Source organism: Gymnodraco acuticeps, unplaced genomic scaffold (genome assembly GCF_902827175.1).
Source record: "Gymnodraco acuticeps unplaced genomic scaffold, fGymAcu1.1, whole genome shotgun sequence".
Lineage (NCBI taxonomy): Eukaryota > Metazoa > Chordata > Actinopteri > Perciformes > Bathydraconidae > Gymnodraco > Gymnodraco acuticeps.
In genome coordinates, this window is record NW_022991538.1 from 347,508 (window position 1) to 370,000 (window position 22,493).

Genomic DNA, 22,493 nt, shown 5'->3' on the forward strand with positions numbered 1-22,493 from the left:
AGGGACAGAAACAAGTTATAAATGCGAGACGTTTTATCTTCATCCTGGTCCTCTGCCGCTGTGTTGTTGAACGTTTCATTTTATCATTAACGTCAGTGTGTGATATATTTATTTGCCAGGATGTGCAGGTTGTCCAATAAAAAACACAAGACATATTCATTTCGTACAGTCGACCGTTTATTTTGTATCAGATTGCATGGAAAACAAAGACACAGACTAGTTCTTGTAGCCACACCTGGCTCTGCGACCACGAGCCTTCTCGAACTTCCTGCCCTTGGAGCGAATGTAGGGTCTGGAGGAAAATAAATAAAATCAAGTTTAGTATGTATTCATTAAACATGTTTATAGATAAATATAACAAATTGGCTATAATTAAGTCTAAATTCTGCTGCATTAACTTTTCACTTGGAACAACACATTGAAAAACATTATGCCTTGTATCAATTATTTTCCTTGGTACCCATTTTATTTACCAGTCAGAAATACTTTTTGTCTATGTAAAATAATAATAATAATAACACATTACATTTATAAAGCACTTTTCCTGGTGCTCAAAGCGCTTACAAACAAGTAAAAATGAGGGCCTTTCACAGCCTTCTTTTAGCAAGTCCACAAAGGAGAACTAAAACATTTTGCAGTGTTGCTATCAGAGGATGGCAATTACAATTGTTTGGTTCCATAACGAATACGTTTAAAAAGGAAAATGTTACTGCTCATAATGATTAATTTAAGCAACAGTTTACCTACGTTTGGCCTGGCGCTTATAATAACCTTCAAAGTGCATTTAGTTTGTTTTAATCTCACTATCTGTTAAAGGGTTTAAGAGTCATCATTAAACACAGTTTTGCCTCGAGTGCTAATTGCTACTCCGTTTTACTAGGCAACGATTGAAACTCTTTTTATACTAAGGAGGCATCGAGTTTCTTGTGATTTTTTTGTGTACATTAGTTCTGTTACTACCTATAATGTGTAAAATATAATCCACTACTACAAATGATGTATACAACAACATTGACCAGAATATCAGACAACTAGTGAAACTATGGCAGGATGACGACAGACAGACAACAAAAGCTGAATACGTTAACCCCACTTTCCAGAGTGCAATTTCCATGAGAATACAATAGTAAACTGGTATCAGACTATTTTAAATACTAGTGTATAACAATTATTTGTTTAGACACCCAAACTTGAACATTTTGTTCTGTTTTTCTGTGTTCACATGAACTGTATACATACTTGGTGTGGGCATGAGGAGTTCCAGGGGCTTTTCCGAAATGCCTGTATACCTCTCTGCCTTTACGGGGTCCTGAAGAAAAAGACAGCGGTTTAGGATTTAAAGCAAATACAGCATTCAAAAGATCATTACTAAAAAGTATTTCCACACCGCCATTCATAACTGTAATTCTTAACACTTTCACCTCCTAATAGCAGAGATTATAATATTACAAAATAGTTTCTGTTGCACATAAGCTGATTAAAAATGTGCAATTCCATTTGCCGCATTATTGCTTTCCTATTTTATTTGTGATAAATGGCATTTTTAGCAATCTAGCCTCACTTCTTTGTGTTCAGCATTATGAATGCCATATAGACGTCCAAAGAGATTTAATCTAATGTGAGCAATTCTACAGCTGAATATTTCTAGATCGTTGGTTAGCAAGGAAAACACATGACAAGAAAATAGTCTGATAACACAAAACATGTCTCATCTCCAAAAGATGAATATAAAGATTGATTAATTCCCAACTAATGCACCAAATTATGTTTTCCATAGATATAACATTGTCACCCAATGCTGGCAGTTTCAAATGTGTCAATACTTAACACCTTATGCCTAAACAGAGGTCATACAGAAGATGATAAGATATGAGGGTCTCTTTAGTCTGACAAAATGACCACAAAAACAAATAAACAAAACCCATTATTATGTTTAAGCGGTGATTAATTGCCCATCAGTAAATATAGATAAAAGCCTGCTTTCCTCATTGATGGAGAGTTCTTATCATAATAGCATCACCACACTTCTGTTAAAAGTGTTTACCCAATGAAACTAAATCATGCCTAACTACAGTAGATATGTGAACTAAAGGCAGCAATGGAAGATTTACTGCTTACAACCTCTTCTCCAATTGCATCATGGTTATTATGAATTCAATCTGTTTATTTACCTGACAGCAGCACTGTGCCCTGTCCTTTGGGAGAAGCCAAAGCCAGCTGGTCAAAGGTCATCACCTGACCGCCTGCCTTCAGGATCCTGCGGCGGGCGCCATCGGTCACCCTCAGAGCGCAGATCTGTGGCAGGAGAAACAGGACAATCTCAGAGCCTTTCACAGGTAACATCACAGCATTAAGGCAAGATGCTTATTGCACTACTTGATGTTTTTAAAGAGAAAACCACAATGTAAGGGTTGAAGTCTGCCATTCTAAAAAGAGAGGTTACCTTGAGCTTGGGGATATCCTGAATTCTGACATCATCAGTGACTGATCCCACAATGACAGCGATTCTGTTCTCGCGGCCAGGCATCTTCATCTTACGGATCTAGATTCAATAGAAGAAATGTTAGATATTTAGCACACACACAATCACATGTATGAACAACAGGTCTTATACACTTTCAACTTTAGGACATCTAATCTGGGCAATATCATGAAAGCAGTTATTGGCTGCATTACACGAATGACATCGCGTGTACAATTTATTTCAAGTTGACCACCACTTCTTAACATTCCCGTATCAAGTGTTGAGGCAAAAATAAAAGCCATATGGGTATTAACACTGACTTAAGTTTTACCCAAAGGTGTTAACAACATCCATTTTCACACAGAATTCAGAGCCATTGGAAAGCAGAACAGACTCCAAGAAAACAAGTTGTCCAAATCCAAATGTACCAAAACTTCACCTCACAATAAGAGTGATAGCACTACTACCGGTACTTGAAGTGTATTTATTAAAGTGTACCCAGCACTGCCTTTCAGCTGAAATACAACAAATTGCTTTAAACAAATTACAGGAAATAATTTCACATTATTGGACAGAGAGGTGAACTGAATACAAAAAAGGTACCAATGTAAAAAAAGGAATCATTGAGTAATAACACATGTACCCATTTCCTAACCACATGTTATCCCCAAAAATATATATAAACCATATCCCTGAGTGTTGTTTGATATGTTTATCGTACAAGTTGACATTGTGATGATTCAAATGTTAGTCTACAACTAATGATAGGATTCATTGGTGATTAGACAGGTTGAAAGACGACAGACTGACCAGGCGGGAGATGGAGATCGGGGGCCTGTTGGTCCTGCTCATGAAAAGCCTCCTCAGGATGACCTTGTTGAAAGGAGCATTACAACGACGGGCAAGGAACCTGTACAACTGTAAGAAGACAACAGGATAGTTAGAGATCATGAAAGATCAGACTACAGCAGTTAAGATTTACAGAATACCTACACAGAATTTACAGTGCCAACCAAGATGGAAATAAATACATGTGGTGCTTTTGAAATGAGTCAATCACAACGTGTAAAAGTATATTACCTTGACCAAGAGCCTCAGGTAGATATCCTGGCTCTTAGGCTCCTTCCTGTGTACCTTACGGTCCTTGTTGTGTCTGATGTCAACTCCCTAGAAAAGTCAACAGAAACGCATTAATAGAATATCAAAGAGTAATGCATTAACAAGCAGATCAGGGTGTTTTAGTTCATTATGTAACGGATATGGGGAAACTATAGCATCTATAGCAGTCTCCATTGCTAAACTTGCATTGCACTTCTATGACTGCCATTAAAACACAATGTTATACTATGAGCACAACTTGTACACAAAAACAGTCACTTTCATATTGTTAAATGAAGCAGAAAAACACCTAATGTTATTGCAGGCCGTTTCACACGTTGACACTACACAGCTAAATGCTAACACGATAGCCAGTGTAAACAACTCAACTTTAAATTGTGGCTTAATTTTACATTTGGTAACAAACGATAACGTTGGTGAACTAGAAATGTATAGCTGAAGACAATACTTTGCATTATGAAGCACTTTTAGAGCCCGTTTTTGAACAGTCAATGCGTGGACCGGCTGCCTGAACATCGGCACCAAAAGGGTAAGCTAATATCGTTTACATAGTCAAATATCACGAAATCATGGCAAGACTGTAACGTTCATTATGTTTACAACAAGTACAGCCTGTCGTAACAAACATGAGATGTTTTAATTCATAGGATGATCGTGGATAATCAAGCTTTTGTATTTTTCATTTTCTACTAGCAGTACCTACCATCTTGGGCTCAGGGCGAAAAGGGAAAAGGAAGAGCCGAGGTCTCGCGATAAACACTGGGCTGAAATCTCGGGTCTCTGATTGGTTACAGAGGACGGGCTTTTTATGACAGCGCCTCTAGTGGTGCAGAGACCTACTTGCACACATAAGAGCTATTATCAGGAAGGGTATTATATTTGAGTATGCATTTATTATACAAAAATGCAGGTGATAGTGTTTAACAGTAAGTTTATACTTTGCTTTTGTTGTTTAAATGTAATGTAATAGATAAATAACATAATATAAGATGGTAATTTCCTCAAGAGTTTCATTTTACAAAAGTAAAATATGGCTAAAATAAGGACAAAATGGTTAGATACTGTCCGCATTCAACTAAACAAAACAATTTGCAGTAAGAGGCTACACAAATATAAGGTTCAGTGTCAGGCTGTTTATGACAAAAGGAGATATTTAAACGATTATACTATTTTCTTAAATTGTTTTGAGAAGACAACACGAAAATAATTTTAAAATTGTTATTTTTTTATTGGTTAAATATGTAATGCAGCATCAATAACATTATTCCAGTAAGACATACTTAAACAGTTAAAGGATCATTACATATTAATAGCATGATTAAAACTCTTTGTACAATATTATACAATTTTGATACTATACTGTTTAAACAAGAAACAAACTACAGCTGAACAATAATCCATATGCTAATCAGCTGTTTCCCAGAGATGTGACCTTTATCTTATTTTCTAGAAATGTCCCAATTTGGAATTACCACATATTTCTATGTATTCCTTCCCTTGTTTTCTCAGTATAACTTTGACACCCAATCCTGCCCTCAAAAAACGTTTTAATGTCACAGTTGTTCCACACAAAAACATTCGTCATGGAGTTGAGGATCTCAGGTTTATTCAAGTTTGTTGTCACTCTGCTGTCTGAGGTGACACAGGAAGATGGTGAAAGTCAGCGCGATGCCTCCCAGAAACACTGTGCGAGCCACAGGAGGAACCAGGGTGAAGTTCACTGCCTGCGATGGTGGAAGAGATGGAAATATTGTTACATATCAGCATGTACATTATTTGAATATGTAGCCAGAAAGTAAACAATGATATAGGGAATAAAAGGATGTTTCACCTGCATTATTGACCAATATATCACTCCAGTCTAGAGAGAAAGATCAATAGATAAGTGACAGAAAGATGTATTTCTTCTGAGGAATAAATATTGAAATGAGGGAAACTGTATGAATACCTTATAAGAGGTCCAGAACTTCTGTCTCCAGTCTTCAAACACGTCATCCTTGTTTTCTAGTAAACTTAAACCTGAAGAAGAGATGTCTGTTAAATATTTGACTGACTCCTTGATGGATCCATCGTTCAAAACACATGATGTGTGAGCATTGTTCAAACCCTCTCATTATTAAATATTAGGCCTACTTCAGATTTAATGTTTTCTTTTTGATATGGTAAAATGTGTGGTTAAAAATGCAATACTATTTCACATAAGCTTCATTTTTGAATATATTTCCTAACATTTAATGGAAAAAAACATTAGAATAATCCAGATAAATTATAAACAACAAATGGTAATCTTCAATTCAATCTTCAAAAGAGCCAGCGGGTCAGCTGAACATGCAAACATGTCAAATGCAGTCAAACATTCAATCAACATAGAGCAACATGTGCAATAATAAATGCGCAATTACTATATTTACTTTAGCATTTTCCCCAAGTATTATATTTATAACAATAGCAAATCAGTGTTTTTAGAATAAAATAGGCCACATGTAACCCTCAGATTAAATGGGATTTAATAACAGAAAGGAGTTCCCATTTTACAATACAGAGAGAGGAGGAAATGTATATGTACTGTAATTCATTTGATTTACTGGGACTTTCAATGCTAAGATTTTAATTGCCAAAACTATGCTTCAGCCATTGTGCATGTGCCAATAAAGCCATACAATTGTAAAACCTCTGCAATCTGCACCATTACACCGGCTGGGTCATTAGGGGTCAAATAGATGGGATAAATAAATGGATAAATGTTTGGACTTTAATACGCTTTGTGACACACTCACCGATATAAAAGGCACTGATGGTGAGCGGGGCAGCGACCATCTGATCCACCGCCACCTTCCCGGTCACCGCCCTGATCCCGCCCCCCGGCAGCGCGCGCTCCAGCGCCCGCAGCCAGAAGTAGTTGAAGTTGGCATGGAAACAGAACCCCACAGTGGCCACACGAGCGGTCTGACACCAGTCGATGCCGGGTCTCGCGTGTTCCCCCCCCAGCACGCTCTGCTGTATGACGTCGGCCGAGGCGAAAAGCGCGGTGTAGCCGAGCACGTTCCCGACGTAAGGGTGAGCCCTGAACACAGCCCAGACCCGCCGCATGGTGTTCCTGCCAGAGTCAACAAAACACAATAAACCCACTAGGCAAGACTGCTTCACAATATGGACATATTTATTAGCAAGGAAGGCTTTGCTGATATTCATTTCGTCGAATTGTTTTACTTTCAGGAGTAGAAGAAGTAGGCTATTCAGATCTTGTAAAATTGGCACTATACACTGTAAAAAATACAGGTAAAATCCCTGCATTCAAAATCTTATTTTAGTAAAGAAAATGCTAGCCTACAACACAACTGTTTTTATTAAGGTAGGCTACATTGAAATTATCTAGGACTCTGGTTAAATAAAGTTTAAATAGGCTACCATTTTTTAAATGTGAGATGGCCAAAATGATGATGATCACTCACTTATAGTGATTTAAATGGCATATCTAAAATGGTAATTGCTGTGTCTTGAACCACTCTAAGTTATGACTATTACAATACCCAATAAGTAGCCTATAAACGTACCTTTCAGAATATAGCTCTTCTGACCATGGATGTATAATAAGCTTCTGACCCTCTCCTTATATCACCAGGGCCAAAGACACTCAGAGCTCCTCTCTGATTGGTTCTGTTGGACCAGAGGGGGAGGGGCTGAGGTCTTCTCACGGGGTCAAAGTTCTGCCACCAGCCACAGAAAGTGTGATAAGACCTGTATCAGCCCAGAGAAGAATCTGAGAAAACAACATATGTGAGGAACAGCAGCAGACAGAGAGGTTGTGGAAAATACATCCTGACAAGCTATACTGTACAGTTACTTATGCACAAAAACTGACTGAAGCTTCCTTAGTGTCCATTGCACACATATTTGTGTATGGCCTATATTGTACCGAAAGCCATTTGAGTCATACATGTAGACACATAACATCAACTTACCACAGATTTGTGTCACTTGGGGAAGAGTTGAAGTGGAGACCACAGCAGACAGTGAGCTTTGCAGCTCTCTGGTCAGAAGCACATGTGCTGGTGTCTCTATAAATAGGCCAAATGCCACTCCTCAGTTTCTGTGCTTTGGGTAAATTGCCATGGACTTGTGGAATCAAAAAGGCCAGAAAGGTATTTGAGAATACAGGGTCTTCTTGTGTTATGATAGTCAGTGAATTTATTTGGATTATTCTTGAATTGATGTTTTGAAAATACCAGAAAAGTGAATGCCAGTCCTCCCCTATCCCTATCTATAAAAGTTAGAACAATAAAAGGCAGATAATACAATATTTAATAACCTTTCTACACTGCGATGAGACTGTATATCTGAGTCAATGTTGTCACATGTTGCTCTTTCCATATTTTATATAACATTTAAATAAGACAGTTAACCAGTAACAAGAAACATAGATATCTCAATGGTATTCTGGATGTGAGAGTAACACCACATCACACTCAACTGAAACTCAGGATGAGGTCAGTTTTAATTAGTAAAACCATGAAAGCAAAACATTTTTTTTAATTTGAGTGCAAATGCTAGCCTCTCTCCGCCCACCTGCTTCCATAGATATGTAAAACTCTGTACATGGAAGGTGTGCTATTGAATTGCAAAGGTCAATTAAAGCCACTAGCAACCATCTTAGCTCTTCCCTCTGAGAATGTGATAATTAGAGCCAGAGTTTAAGCTGATCAATTAAGAGCTTGTTAACTGGCTCAACTGGTGTGTTCGTGTGTCGCTGTATTTAACAAGCTGCCTTTGGTGCGACACACAATGGACACGCGTGCCCACAACTCCACGAGCGGTTGACTTCTCAGATAATTGCCTCTTTCTTTTCAGAGCCTCTCATCGTGTCTCACTTCCTCTTCCACTATCAATTTGTCAAGTTGTTTTCTATTCATGCTGCTGGGGAGGGGAAAAGGGGGAATGTGTGCATTTGAATTGAGCGTTTGTGTCACTTGACTTCATTTGCGCACACAGACCTGCAAAGACATACATAAACAATGAAATGACCACCTCCTTCTCTCTGAGGCAGCCTGACAGAGGAGGGTTCAGTCCTCAGTGCAGATTGCAAAGATAGAAGACACACAGCAGCTGACGAGGAATAAGGTACAAGTGATTTGATTTTTTATGGAGATGAAGCTGAACAAAACTAAACATAACAAACTGCAATTATTGTATGTGTCTAATTGATCAATCCTCTGTGTCAGTTATTAGAGAAGAATATTGTTATTTTAAAAATGATTTTATTTTAAATCCTGCATTCAATATGTTAAGACAAAGTGCATTTTTATTAGCATAACATTTAAATTGAAAGTCAAATTGTGCAGAAAACAGCTACTATTGGTGTTATATTTTTAACTATTTATATTATTAGATTAGTCTTGCCATTAATATGTAAGCAGCATTTAATTTTGCAGCTGGTTGAGGTGAAGCAGTTTTCTATTCATATATTGTACTGTTGAGCAGAATACCTTTGAGCATTGCATTGTATTTTAGAAACTCAGGTTGTGTATATAATTGCTTTATCTGCATAGTAACTGTGAAATAAATTAACTGTTCAAATTACAATTACACCTTTTAATTGAGCACTGAGGAGTATTAAGTAGCATACAAATGTATTTACAAGTGCAAGTACCCATATTGTAGTTACGTTTGTACAATTTAAAAACGGTTTTATTTCCAAGAGTGCTACATTGTGCTGGATAGGCTGCTTTAGTTTATTGGCACTAATGAATGCATTATACATGTTATTTAATATTAGGAATTTGAAAGAGATACATTCCTAACATATTCCTCATGTTAAATAACTTAAAGTGCATTTCACCTCTATATAATTTGCAACAAAATGTTGTCTTTTCTCACTTTTCTAATCCTTTAAAGGTCCCATGTCAATCAATCGATCAATGTTTATTTATATATAGCCCAATATCACAAATATTACATTTGTCTCAGTGGACTTCACAGTTTGTACAGAATATCAGTATGACAATACAACACCCTCTGTCCTTGGACCCTCACATCGTACAAGGAAAAACTTCCAAAGAAGGAAAAACCCCACAGTTTAAAGGGTAAAATGGGAGAAACCTCAGGGAGAGCAACAGAGGAGGGATCCCTCTCCCAGGACGGACAGACGTGCAATAGGTACACCAAATGTTTGGAAATGCATGTGTCTATAATAAGATGAATCCACGAGGATGTCAACAATCCTATGGGAGCCATCAGGGAAGTAGTATGATGAAAGTCAGGCAGGACCACAGTGACAGGTTCAGCCAGGACACAGGATCCAGGACTCAGGATCCAGGACACAGGACCGCAGCAACAAGATCAGTCACGATTCAGGATCCCGGCGTAGATAGATACCAAAAAGAAATTTGGGGAAGCTGGGTTATTCGGAACATGAGAGTACACAGGTACAGACAGAGAGAAGGAAGAAGTAAGGTGTCCCCCGACAAACTAAGCCTTGCAACAAAACTAGGGGCTGAATCTAATCAGCCCTAACTATAAGCTTCATCAAAAAGGAAGGTCTTAAGCGCACTCATAAAAACGGATAGGGTGTCTGCCACCCGAACACAAACTGGAAGCTGATTCCACAAAAGTGGAGCTTGATAAGAAAAGGCTCTGGCTCCCATTGTACTTTTAGAGACTCTAGGAACAAGCAACAACCCTGCATTCTTGGAACGCAATGCCCTAGTTGGACAGTAGGGTATAATGAGTTCTTTAAGGTAAGATGGCGCCTGCCCATTAAGGGCTTTGTAGGCGAGAAGAAGAATTTTAAATTATATCCTGTGTTCTATAGGGAGCCAGTGTAAGGCAGCCAGAACAGGAGAACAGGTCCCTTTTCCTAACTCTGGTTAGTAGTACACGTGCTGCAGCATTTTGAATCAGCTGAAGCGACTTAACTGACTTATTGGTACACTCTGATAATAAAGAGTTACAATAATCCAGCCTTGAAGTAACAAATGCATGGACTAGTTTCTCTGCATCGTTTTGAGGCAAGATATGCCTGATTTTTGCTATGTTACGTAGATGAAAGAAGGCGGTCCTTGAGATTAATTTTTGATGTGGGAGTTAAAGGATAAATCCTGATCTAATATAACACCAAGATTCCTTACAGTCTCACTGGAGGCCAAATGAATGCCATCCATAGTTAGTATCTTTAGATTGTTTCATAGAGTCTTTGGGCCAAGTACAATAACTTCAGTTTTGGACGTGTTTAATATAAGAAAATATAAGGTCATCCACGTTTTTAAGTCCTTAAGGCAGTCTTGAATTTTATTTAGATGATTAATTTCATCAGGCTTGATTGATAAATATAGTTGAGTATCATCCGCATAACAATGAAATTGTACAGAATGATTCCTTATAATATTGCCTAACGGAAGCATATATAATGTGAACAAAATAGGTCCCAGCACTGAGCCCTGTGGCACCCCATGGCTAACTTTTGGTTTGCATGGAAGATTAATCGTTGACACACACAAATTGAGAGCGTTCAGATAGATAGGACCTAAACCAGTCTAAAGCAGTTCCCTGTATGCCAACTAAGTGCTCTAGTCTTTGCAATAGGATGTCATGGTCGATAGTATCAAATGCGGCACTGACGTCGAGCAAAACAAGAATAGAGACAAGTCCTTTGTCTGAGGCTATTAGAAGGTCATTTGTAACTTTAACCAGAGCTGTCTCTGTGCTATGATATGTTCTAAAGCCAGACTGAAAATCTTCAAATAAATCATTGTTTTTTAAGTAATCACACAGCTGTTTTGCGACTGCTTTCTCAATAATTTTTGAGAGGAACGGAAGATTAGAAATAGGTCTATAGTTGGCTAAAACCTCTGGATCGAGGTTGTGCTTTTTAAGAAGCGGTTTTATCACTGCTACTTTGAATGATTCTGGAACATAGCCTGATAATAAAGACATATTCATAATATTTAATAAAGAAGTGCTAATGTAATATTTTTCCGGTTATTACCCGTCCCCTTGTGTGTTATGAAGGTTTTTATGCATGTAAACGGTCTGCAAAGTCACAAACCCTCAAAGTACACAGAACATACCTGTCTATGCTGCCCCAGAACGCCTCGTTGGAGATTTCTCTTTTTCTTCCTGGGTACAGTGACGTGCCCATACCCAAATGGACCAATCCGTGGTGCTGTTACGTTAAGTCCGTGGATTGGTCCAAATGGACCAATCCGCGGACTTCCTCACACACACTCTTCTCTTCTCAGCTGCAGCTCCGCCGATTTCTCCTCCCTGAGACGGCGGGACGCAGCGAGGCTGTGAGTCGGTGTGTGAGCACACACACACACACAAACTCCCAGCCAGGCTGCGGGTGTGTGTGTGTTCGGGCTGGGTTTCGCTGTGTCTCGCTGTCTCGCAGACGGCCACTGGGCTCATAGGGAGGGGGGGGGGGCTGGAGCTCCAACAAGCCGTTTAGGACAGAGAGTGAATACACAACTATACAGAGATGTATGATAAACTAATGCGATTTTGGAAAATTGCACAATATAAATCAATTTTAGTATACCTCAACAATGGAATTATGATGAGTAGAACTGGCCATGACATGGGACCTTTAATGTCCTTATGTCCTTGTGTCTCTTTCTCACTCTAGCCCCGCTCTCTCTCTCTTGCAGCCATGCGACCCTTCCTCTCTGTGACTCTGGAGCCCGGGCTGGAGCGAGGCGTCCCGTGGGGTCGTGACCTCTACACCTTTGTGACCTCAGCAGCGGGTCACATGATGAGGACTCTTCAGAAGCCCAGGAAGAACCGGCCGTCCAAACGTCAGGTCAACCACCGGCGCTTCCTGCAAAACATGATCCAGAGGTGTGTTGGCTACCTATCAGAGTATCTCTTTTTGAAGATGTCTCACAAGTAGAAATTGCTTCATTTTAATGTCAAAGTTTGACATTTCTGGAAATATGCTTTTTTACATGTTTGCCAAGAATTATAAGCTTCATACAACTGTGTTATCTGTACGGTGAGTATTATAAGATCAAGCCACGCAGACTTATAAAATCATAAAACAAAAGAAAGTCACTGTACCCAGGTAACACATAACTCCCTGTAAAACCTTTATATAGTCCATGGTAAAACCACAAAATGTCGTCTAGAACACTTTTTTAAAAACGTGTTGTTGGATGGCAGATTGTTCTGTAGGACAATTGGTTTTATAGTCTTTGTGGTAAACTGGATGTAGCGTCATGTTAACGTGCAAACATGAGTAATATTTCCAAAGAGCAAAAAAGCTTTTATCCATCAACATTAAAACAGTTTTTTATGATTACATTAAAATTGCTGTGGTTCAATGTTTGATCTTTCTCCTCGTCTGTCTCTTTACAGAAAGTTTGCAGACATAGAAGCAGCAAACCACCGGCTGGCATCTTCTCTTTGTCATGAGGAAGAAGAAAAAACCACATCCTCTCCAACATCACAGAAACCAGAGACAGCTGACCGGTCAGGGAGCCCAGCTCAAGGTGGTGATCTACCAGAGCCAGATAAATGCAGCGCTCACACAGAAGGCATCTCTAAATCTAAAAGCAACATGTTCACTAACATTGAAATCAGTGAAAAGAAGCAGCAGGATTCAGGACCCCTCTGGAAGAGACATCCCAAATCACAGCCCACCACCTGCAACGCTAAAAAGAAGAACAACAGCAAAGAAAGACAGAAAAAAGACATTCCCCTATCATCATCATTATTACATATGGGCTCCCAACAAGGCACAGACTATCACCACGAGGAAGAGCTCTTATATTCTGAGTGCTACAACGGTGAAAGTCAGCTGGAGTCAGCCAACAACTCCTCTGAAGACTCAACTCAGCAGGACTCTGGCTTCATCCACTTCAACCAAAACACAGACATCTCTCCTTCTCTCTCTCCTCTGCCTCTGGACTCGTCGTGCGACTTCTCAATCCAGATGTTCACAGACATCTCCCCTCAGGCCCAGAGGAGCATCGCTGATATTTCAGAGAGTCAGTGGGCAGATATCATGGATCTTTTCAGTGTTGGCAGTCAAGACTTCGGAGGCTGCATGGATGTCGAGGCCTATTTTGAAAGTATCTGTGCCTGCCAAGGTGACTCTGGGCAGGAAGTCGGTGCTGATGATGTTGGACTTGCAGATCAGTCAGATATGTTCAGAAGCTCTGAGGTGGAGGATGAATACGGTGAGACAGGCAAGTACAGATACAGTTATCATGGGGATCAGGCGTTGCCCATAAACAACTTCCAGTGGAGCTTGCAGGCACAGAGACAAAATGAAGTCGCTGATGAGAAACAGTTTAACAATTTTAAGGCAAACCAAGAGACAAATATCGCCCAGCTCCCAACATCCACATTAATTGGCTACCAATACAACGCCTCAGAGCTTCAGACGTACCAGCGTCCCCAGGAGGAGAGTCCCTGTATGCTGGTAAATTGTGAAAATAACCAAAACTTTATACCATTTGAGGGAATTGCTCAGTCATTCCCTGTCCCACTTCATATTCCAGAGCACCGTCCTATACAAACACCGCCACATGAGGATGACTGGCTGTTCACTGACATCTTAAAGGACAGGAGGTCACCAAACTGCTAGGAAAACATCATTATCTTTTCTTTTTAATCATTTTGGTTGTGTTATATTATTAGAAATAGAACTCAGAGAAAGTAAAAAATCATATTGATATAAAATGTTTTATAGCAGTTTTTTAGAGGGGACATTGTGTCTCTTAAATAATCATGGGGAGGTTTCTTTATATTTAAAAGAAAATCTGACGGCATAAAAAAGTCTTAATGCTTAATGCTAATTATTGACAAAAGATCCAAGCATGTAGTAAACACATTTTCCCCCCTGTATTTGAAAGATACAAATGATACAAAATATATTGAATATTGGTAGTTCATGACTGAAATTCATCAAAAGATTATAGAGTAAGTGAAAGTGGAAATAATATGAAGATGTAATATTAAGGCAGTTTTTTGGGGTAATTAGCTTTCAGACTCCTAGCTCTTATCATTTATTTAAAAGAAGGTGCACTGGAAAGATATGGTTATGTAATTATACTAAAAACATTTTAAAAGAAGAAGCTGCAAGATGAGTATCAAGTAAAATTACTAATATATATTATTAGTGTTATTTAAAAAGAAAATGACACTGTATTCTGTATTGCATTAATCGTATGCTTTCATTGTAATATTTAATTTAATCATGTACAGTAAATCCTAAATCAACAATTTAATTGTTCTCTTTTTGGACCAAACCTTTTGTATTTATACGTTTAAGCTTTTAACAGATTTTTGTGCCATGTGATTTGTGTGTTGCTCACAGTAGTAGTTTGATTGCCTAAATATGAAATGTTTAAAGTGGTGACAAATATTTATAATAACAATAAACAAAATCGAAATGCTAATTACTCCTGTATTATAGTGTGTTTGTGTTTGTGGGGGGGGGGGGGATTACAAGAAGAAGTCCTGCAAAAATGTCGTACAAGTATTATTGGCAGAACGCAAAAGGACCATGTAAATATATTTATATTTAAAAAAACAAAAACTTTAAGAGCTTTACTTCAACAGTATACATTGAAGTAAATTAATGTATTTGTTGTATAATTAGGTTACTTATTTTGTTTGTTTGTGTAAATTGCATTATTTCTCTTTTTGCTCATAATACATATTGAGATTAGATTCCTTCACAATGTGCTTCCTTTTCTTTGTTTCTGCTGCTTTAAATGTTGTGTAAAGAACTAAATAAAACCAATATAATGCTGTACTTGAGTAAATTAGTCTGCTGTCAAAGAAACACACAGAAACACAAAAGATCAAAACCAACGAAATATATTAAAGTTAACCCAGTCAGATGTTTTATAATTACAGCATCATAAACAAAAAAAGGCTAAAACAATAAAACACATTTTTCCCAAAATGTTTCAAGTTCCACAGTAGCCATAAGGAAACACAGAGAGAAAAACCACACCTTAGAGAAACACCGGCCTCGTCTCTTGCTACAGGCGGACGGTTCAATGTCTTCAGATTGCGGTCTATCAAGGCGCGAGCGACGGCGCCACGTTTATACATTGGAAAGACATTCTGAGATTACGACGTTTAAATGAACAGTTCAGAGTGACAGATTGCGTCGTTTTTGACACGTGATGTCAGCTCATTTGGCTTTATGGTTAATTTCGCCCTCTTTAAATTACCACCGGACAGCAGACATGATGTTCTGTAATGTGTAAAGTGCAGCGTTTACACAATAGGCTATCTTAAAATAAAAAACACAGCGTCAACCTAAATCAATTGCATATTGCTAAAATAACATTGTACATAATGAAAATACAAAATGAAACCCTTTAATAGGGCTTAAACATATGTCGTCAGTAGTCAAACTCTTTCTTGATCTTTATTCACCTCGGCTCTCACTAACTGTGAAGCAAGGTGAACCTGGCAAGGCAAAACAATAAAAAAATGCCTTACATGTCTGATGGATACGAGGACGTTAGCCCTGTACGCGCTTATTGTTCTCGATATGCAGGTGTTAGTTTTGCATTGCGGTTTAATTAACATAAACACTTGTTTATTTAAAACAAGAGGAAGGGAGCAGTGATGACAACCCTGATTACCGAAAACGACTGCACGGTCAATACCATCAGGATCAGTCCTTTGCCATCTAGTATAACAACCAGAAAGCAAAGAAAACGTTCAGAGCAACATTTGGGATTTATCTTTATCTTTCTTTAGCGCCAATTAATAGTCAAACCACCAGTATATTCTTTATAATTACAAGGAATGGTTTCACGTTTTTGGGAAATAGGTTTCTTTTGAGTAAGAACAGAAGATCATTGTCATTCCCATGTCTGTTTGGTAAATATGAAACTACAGCCAGTTACTTTTAAATGAGCTTAGCACACTAAACTACAGTTAGCTAGCTCTGCCTGAGTTAAACAAATCACACCTACCAGCATCTCTAAATCTCAGTTGTCATGTTATATCCTGTTGGATTAAAGAAAACAACAAGGTGTTAAGCAACAAACTGCGTTTATATTTTTCAGTCAAATGCTGGAATACTTTTTGGCCGTGCGCAGTGACTTCCTAGAGCCCCTGCTTACATACTTTTTTAACATAGATATACATGCTAATTAGTGACCTTTAGAGATGCTGTAGGTGGATTTAGTTACTGCTAGTCCGAACCAGGCTAGCTGTTTACCCATGTTACCAGGCTTGTTGCTAAGGTAAACAGTTGCTTGCTGTCGCTATATCTTTATTGTACAGACCTTAAAGTGGTTTCAAACATTCCCGTCCTACTATCCACAAGAAAGCTTATTTCCCAAAATGTTAAATGATGTATTTAAAACATTGGAACTTGTGTCGAAGTCACAAATCTAGACATTGCATTTGATTCTGGACAGCCTTAGAGCTGTGACAGGCAAACAGGTGGCAAATAAAGGTCAATACAATTAAAATAGGCCCATTAATCCACCTGTTAAACAATAAATAAAACATACTGAGGAAAATGGAAATGTTTTATCAAAAGGAAAACACGTATTTGAATTCAGGTTTCACAAAAACAATATCTGTTTCACAACAGGGTCCTCAAGCTGCTCGTGTCTGGAAGACACCACACACACGGGTCAATTTGAGTCAATGGTCAGGGTAAAAAAGAAATTCTACTTTTTGTTCAACTTGCATTTCGTAAAAATGTATTCCTCAGTGCCTCCATTGTCATTTTTTAATCTAATACTAAGTATTGGAAAAGGCTCGAGTCTCATGCTCAGTTACTCTGCACACGAACTGTGAGCAGAGACTGAGTTTATTCTACTGAGGAAAAGTAGAAAACCTCCCCAGCCTCCACACTCTCATCTACTCTACATTACTACCTATTTAAGTCCCTTTTTCTCATCCATACGCCCACCATTTGGTTAAACACAAAAGCTTTGTCTGATCGATAATTTACACAGATAATCAGTGAAAATCAAAGTTACAATGTACAAGATGCTTGTCAAAATAAAATGAGATGTGTTCATCAGTCTAAAAGATAAAAAATAAAAAAGATCCATGTCACAATTTGTTCTGCTTTGGATAAAAAGAATAATCCACCAATACAGTTCTCCACAGGTTATTCCTAGTTATGTCGCTGCGGTAGACAACCCATACATTTTTATTTTATACACCAGAAACGGCCTAAACCAGGGAAACCATTTCTCCACCAGGAAGCTCTCTCATGCAAATTCACAGCTGAGAGCCGATGCTGTAAAGCAGACTGCAGCAGGAGCGTAATGATCAGACTAAGTTCCTCACAACACGCACAGTCGTACAGAAAATAACCAGCCGTCAAATAACTTACATTTACATTTGGATATAAATTATATAAATTCTCATTTCTGAAGCAATATGTTAAGATTTTAGTTAAAGAAACCAATACTACCTACAGCTTTGCCTAACAACCTAGTGTTTCTAATCTACAGAAAGAAGATTTATTTATTTATTAAAACTTTGATGCAGCTTTTTATGGTCAAATGTTTGCATTTTTACAATTTTGACAAATGATATGAGTATTAGATTATATGAGATGGAACTTCTCCCCAGTTTCTGATCAACCGTTTACAATAAAAGTTGAATTAAACAATAGTTACTATGCTATTTCTCTTTTGCTAACTCACCCAAAAAGTCAGCCATTGTTTTTCCAGCCCAAACTGTTTGCCAGATTATCTCAAATTACTAATTTAATGTTTTTTTAAAACCGTCATATTAAAATGTGTGTACAAGACTTATCTTGTTGACTTTTTGTAACACATATACAGATTGTATCATCACCCTCCAGCAGCCCTGTATGAAATCAGATTATTTATATTTATATATATATATATATATATATATATATATATATAAAATCCTTATCAAAAGGTTTGAACATGGTTTATCTTTTAAATACCCCCTCATGTAAAAGACCACCATAATGTTTTCTGCTAATTACTGTACAGCATTAAGAAGTTATTTGATAGTAATTTCCCCTTGGAACTCTGGGAAATATAGTTTTGTTTCTCAGAAGAGCTTTACAGAGATGTAATGTAGAAACTTCCAGTCTTTGTTATGTTGTTTCTTTACGTCACAGTCTGTTACAAAATCAAAATGAACTCCAGTTGCCTCTTTGTAAAATCTCATTTCAGACTTTCTTTTTAGTGAGGTTGTTGTACAGATATAGCGCCTGATGTATTCATCATAAATGTACTTTTATAAACTAGTGTTGTCATGTGCGTGTCACTCCTTCACCCCTGAGTAGTCGAGGCTGTGAGAGGCCAATGTGTGTGTGTGTGTGTGTGTGTACTATGTGTAACTGAGTCTATGGGTGCGTCACTCTGCGTTGTTGACGCTGTAGGGTGGTGGGGGGTCCATGCTGTGTTCAGAGGAGGGAGTCGGGGTCCCCGGGGGTCCAGAGGAAGGGGTCGGCGAGGCTGGAGGCTCCTCAGAGTCAGAGTTCTCCAACGAGAGGTCGTCCACCAGCGCTCTGCGTCCACGCATCGCCAGGGGCAACGGAGCACGCCTGGATAAGGAGAGTCAGAGTTACAGTTTGTCCTGCTGTGTGACAGTCCAGTGTGTTTCTCTGTAAAACTACTCGTATCTTCATCAATATCACTATAACCATTATGTGTAAAGGATATTTCTGAGCTAAAATGATTCTCATAACCATGTGTGTATTTGTCTATCTATGTGAATTCTACACTATCATAGTGTGTACAGCTGGTCCTTGCTTTCTTAGGTTTATTTTTTATTATAAACTGTAGTGCTCTACTTGACTCTGCAAATCACCCAAGACATATTAACTGTTTTAAATTAATATGAAGGCAAGACAAAACTGATTATTTAGTCCACTTACTAACTAACACCTTATTTTGAAAAGCACATTTTAGATGATATAAAGCCATTTTGAGACTTTTTGAGCTACTCTGTTCTGTTTGTCCTAGAAATACTATTATTGTGTTTTCTCTTTTGAAAGGGATATATGAAATCCTTCCATTAAACAACAGTTCCACCTGTGCTCAGCTTGTCGATCACATACTTCCACAGAGTCAAAATCTATTTATTTGGTGGTTTTTGTAAAGAGGCTGAAGGCCAATTTGTCTTCATCAGGATTCAGCAAAACGACTTTCCCTCAGAATCCTCTGCATGTTAAACTTCAACTTGTTGGAATGACCAACTCTAAATGACACACTAGAAACAGACGTTCGTGAATTTGAAAAGCTGGAATCAGCAAATGGCTTGCATTGTTTCTCGACATTACTTAAAAATTAAGTCATTAATGGTTGTCGTTCAAAATCAATGAAAAAGATGATTGTGTCAGTCATAAGGTGGGTGAGAGTTAATAAACAACTATTATTGTAAAATCACCTGTATGGAATCTGTTCAGCAACTAAAGCTTGAATGTGCAAAAAAGTAAACAATAAAAAAACATCCAAAACGCGTAATAAATAAACTGTGCATGTGCGCCTCCACCCATTAACCACAGACAACAAAACAAACAAATAAAAAACAAGACACACACATGGACCTACTGCTCTGGTCTCCATTCAGGAAGGCTGAGTGATGTTGTGACGGACACAGATGGACAGTTTGTCAGTGTTAGATGGACACAAACAGATGCAACAAAAGAGCACAACAAAACAAATCATATTGAGTTAATGGGGGGGGGGGTTAAAAACAAACAAAACAACCATAAATGATGATGGTCAAACAAACAGAAAACACAGCAATACACACACACACACACACACACACACACACACACACACACACACACACACACACACAAATACCTTAGCTGGCTGCGTAGAGTGGTGATCTCTCGCGCCATGCTCTGACTGGCGTCTGTGAGCTCCTCCAGCTCTCTCTGCAGCTTCCTCTTCTGGGCGTTGGAGCGAGAGTTGTCCTCCTCCACCTCCTCCAGCTGCCTCTTCAGCTGCTTCAGGCGGACCATCGATTTATCCACCTAGGAGGAGGAGGAGGAGGAGGAGGAGGAGGAGGAGGAGGAGGAGGAGGAGGAGGAGGAGGAGGAGGAGGATTAAGGAGAAGTGTTGGAAAAGGACGGAGCGTATTGCAGAGGTGAGACACCAGAGCGAAAGAGAGAGGGGAACAAGCAGATATATAAAGAGAGAGATTACTTTGGGAACAGGAGGGCTGATGGGGATCAGGAGTCAGATTAAACCTGGCAGATTATCACCAATGTTTTGGTGGAAGAGTCACTGTCTCTGTGGGGGATGATGGATTTGTTTTTCGGAGTGGAATACACTCTTTTTTTCCAAAGAACACACAGATGTCGGGGCGAGATTAGGATTATGTTAAACTAAAATGGATAAATCAGTCATTTAGGATGATTTTTCAACACTCTCTTTGGGCGCTGAGTCGCAATTACAACAGCGAGTTGACCTGATCTGACCCCATCTACATGACCCTATATCACCCCTTGCTGCTAAATACCAACAAACTATGTGCAATATATAAATGCCGTTAATAACTGTAATATATACCTGGCTGCTAAATCCTAAAAACTGTTACAGGATGTGTATTTTTTTTAATTATGTAACTTTTTATTTTTTATTATATATATTTTATTATAATATCATAACTTTTTAAATGCATGTCACATATTTAACATATATAACATTAAGCTGTCTGTGGCTCTTTTTCCTGCTGTAACTACGCACATTTCCCCTCCGTGGGACTAATAAAGGTATTCTGATTCTGACCCCATCTCTGACTCAGCTATTCTGTTGTGGAGAATGTTTTCTTACCTGTTCTCTGTACTGGTCTGCATGTCTCCTCTCGTCCTCCGACTGCATCATCACCTCCTTCAGTTTCTTCTCTGTCTTTCGCACCAGTTTGTTGGCAATGGCTCGTTCCCTGAGAAACATTAATTATAGGATATCTGTCACACAAAGCAATTCAAGATCGTGGAAAAACATTACCATCTAATTATGTCTAAGGGTCATTCTGCTGGTTGAGGGGGAAAGCTTACATTTTTAGTTAGAACGATTGTACATAGCTGACGGGCCCTGAAATTGGTCATTCAAAGTGTTTAATTCAATGTAAGTTGTCTAAAATCATCAGGGAGTTGCAATGGACATGGACCACCTTTCCCTACTACCCTACTGGCCCCTTATCATTATCATTATTATTATTATTATAATTTGATTTGAGTTTCTTCTTGAAAACAACATAAAAGAAAAGAATGGCAGCTTTTTTAAAGAGTATTTCTTCCCAATGTCTCCTCTTTTATCTGTACTAAGGCACGTGTGTGCTTCTCTCACTGTCTCTCCTGCTCCAGCTGCTCCTCCATGGAGTCGATCTTGGCCTCCAGGGCGGCTTGGCCGAGTCGGTGTTTCCCCCTCACGGCTCCCTCCATCTCCCCCAGCCGGCTCTTCAGCTCCTTGTTCTGCCTCTCCAGCTGCTCCCGAGCCGCCTCTGCTTTCTGGGCCAGAGTCCTCTCTCCCTGCAGCTGCACCGTCATCGTCTCCACCTGGACCACGAGCAAGGCAAGTTTATTTATATAGCACTTTTCAGCACGCGACAATTCAAAGTGCTTTACAAAACAAATTAAAATACTTTTTAGGAATAAAACACATTATATAATGGCATTTTACAACAGGCATTAAAAAGCAAAGATAATAAAATAAACACCACAGGTATACAATACATGTTTAAATGGCATACTGTAGTGCGAATATGAGCAGCTCAATTAAAAGCAGCGGCAAAGAGATATGTTTTCAGTCTCGATTTAAAAATAGTAAGAGTTTCTGCAGATGTGCATGATTTGGTTTGTTCCAGATTGTCGGGGCATAATAGCTAAACACTGCCTCTCCATGTTTTGTTTTTACTCTCGGAACCGATAGCAGCACAATGAGGATGTGTACTGACATGCATGTTATGGTTCCACAGA

At 38.7% G+C, this 22,493-nt stretch overlaps 3 protein-coding genes across 12 annotated transcripts in view; all 3 read right to left on the bottom strand.

Moving 5' to 3' along the window:
• Nucleotides 1-155: 155 nt before the first annotated feature.
• Nucleotides 156-4,654, bottom strand: rpl18 (ribosomal protein L18). Its single transcript, XM_034197161.1, has 8 exons — nucleotides 4,646-4,654; nucleotides 4,287-4,403; nucleotides 3,545-3,631; nucleotides 3,275-3,382; nucleotides 2,444-2,542; nucleotides 2,172-2,295; nucleotides 1,240-1,309; nucleotides 156-292 (listed from the first exon to the last, which is right to left on the bottom strand). The coding sequence occupies exons 1-8, from the start codon at nucleotides 4,652-4,654 to the stop codon at nucleotides 217-219; spliced, it is 690 nt and encodes a 229-aa protein (XP_034053052.1). The 3' UTR covers nucleotides 156-216.
• Nucleotides 4,655-4,834: 180 nt separating this feature from the next.
• si:ch211-120k19.1 (uncharacterized protein LOC563199 homolog) lies at nucleotides 4,835-7,617 on the bottom strand. 2 transcript variants are annotated; one of them, XM_034197223.1, is made up of 6 exons: nucleotides 7,546-7,617; nucleotides 7,138-7,343; nucleotides 6,361-6,680; nucleotides 5,532-5,602; nucleotides 5,415-5,444; nucleotides 4,835-5,307 (listed from the first exon to the last, which is right to left on the bottom strand). In XM_034197223.1, the coding sequence occupies exons 3-6, from the start codon at nucleotides 6,671-6,673 to the stop codon at nucleotides 5,188-5,190; spliced, it is 534 nt and encodes a 177-aa protein (XP_034053114.1). In that variant the 5' UTR covers nucleotides 6,674-6,680; nucleotides 7,138-7,343; nucleotides 7,546-7,617; the 3' UTR covers nucleotides 4,835-5,187. The 2 variants fall into 2 exon arrangements, with proteins under 2 accessions (XP_034053114.1, XP_034053115.1); XM_034197224.1 differs by having other exon boundaries at nucleotides 7,138-7,321; nucleotides 7,546-7,564.
• A 7,770-nt stretch (nucleotides 7,618-15,387) lies between these two features.
• The window catches only part of myh14 (myosin, heavy chain 14, non-muscle), a 38,672-nt gene continuing 31,566 nt past the window's right edge, over nucleotides 15,388-22,493 (bottom strand). For 7 of the 9 annotated variants that reach the window (XM_034197199.1, XM_034197197.1, XM_034197196.1 and 4 more), the window contains 5 exons: nucleotides 21,865-22,073; nucleotides 21,349-21,457; nucleotides 20,374-20,546; nucleotides 20,113-20,136; nucleotides 15,388-19,103 (listed from right to left, as the gene is read on the bottom strand). In XM_034197199.1, coding sequence (XP_034053090.1) covers nucleotides 18,914-19,103; nucleotides 20,113-20,136; nucleotides 20,374-20,546; nucleotides 21,349-21,457; nucleotides 21,865-22,073 — 705 coding nt within the window. In that variant the 3' untranslated portion in view covers nucleotides 15,388-18,913. Of the gene's footprint in view, nucleotides 19,104-20,102; nucleotides 20,137-20,373; nucleotides 20,547-21,348; nucleotides 21,458-21,864; nucleotides 22,074-22,493 lie in introns of all 9 variants that reach the window. The other 2 variants (XM_034197200.1, XM_034197195.1) reach the window with 2 other exon arrangements.

Bases quoted from the DNA above. Each gene is read 5' to 3' on its own strand.
- rpl18 (XM_034197161.1), bottom strand. The intron at 2,296-2,443 runs GTAACCTCTCTT...CTCCTGCCACAG, and splicing joins AGGATATCCCCAAGCTCAAG to ATCTGCGCTCTGAGGGTGAC. The intron at 293-1,239 runs GTATGTATACAG...ATTTTCCTCCAG, and splicing joins ACTCCTCATGCCCACACCAA to ACCCTACATTCGCTCCAAGG.
- si:ch211-120k19.1 (XM_034197223.1), bottom strand. From the start codon at position 6,673: ATGCGGCGGGTCTGGGCTGTGTTCAGGGCTCACCCTTACGTCGGGAAC. The intron at 5,603-6,360 runs GTGAGTGTGTCA...TCTCTTCTTCAG, and splicing joins CATCAGTGCCTTTTATATCG to GTTTAAGTTTACTAGAAAAC. The intron at 5,308-5,414 runs GTGAAACATCCT...CCACCATCGCAG, and splicing joins TATATTGGTCAATAATGCAG to GCAGTGAACTTCACCCTGGT.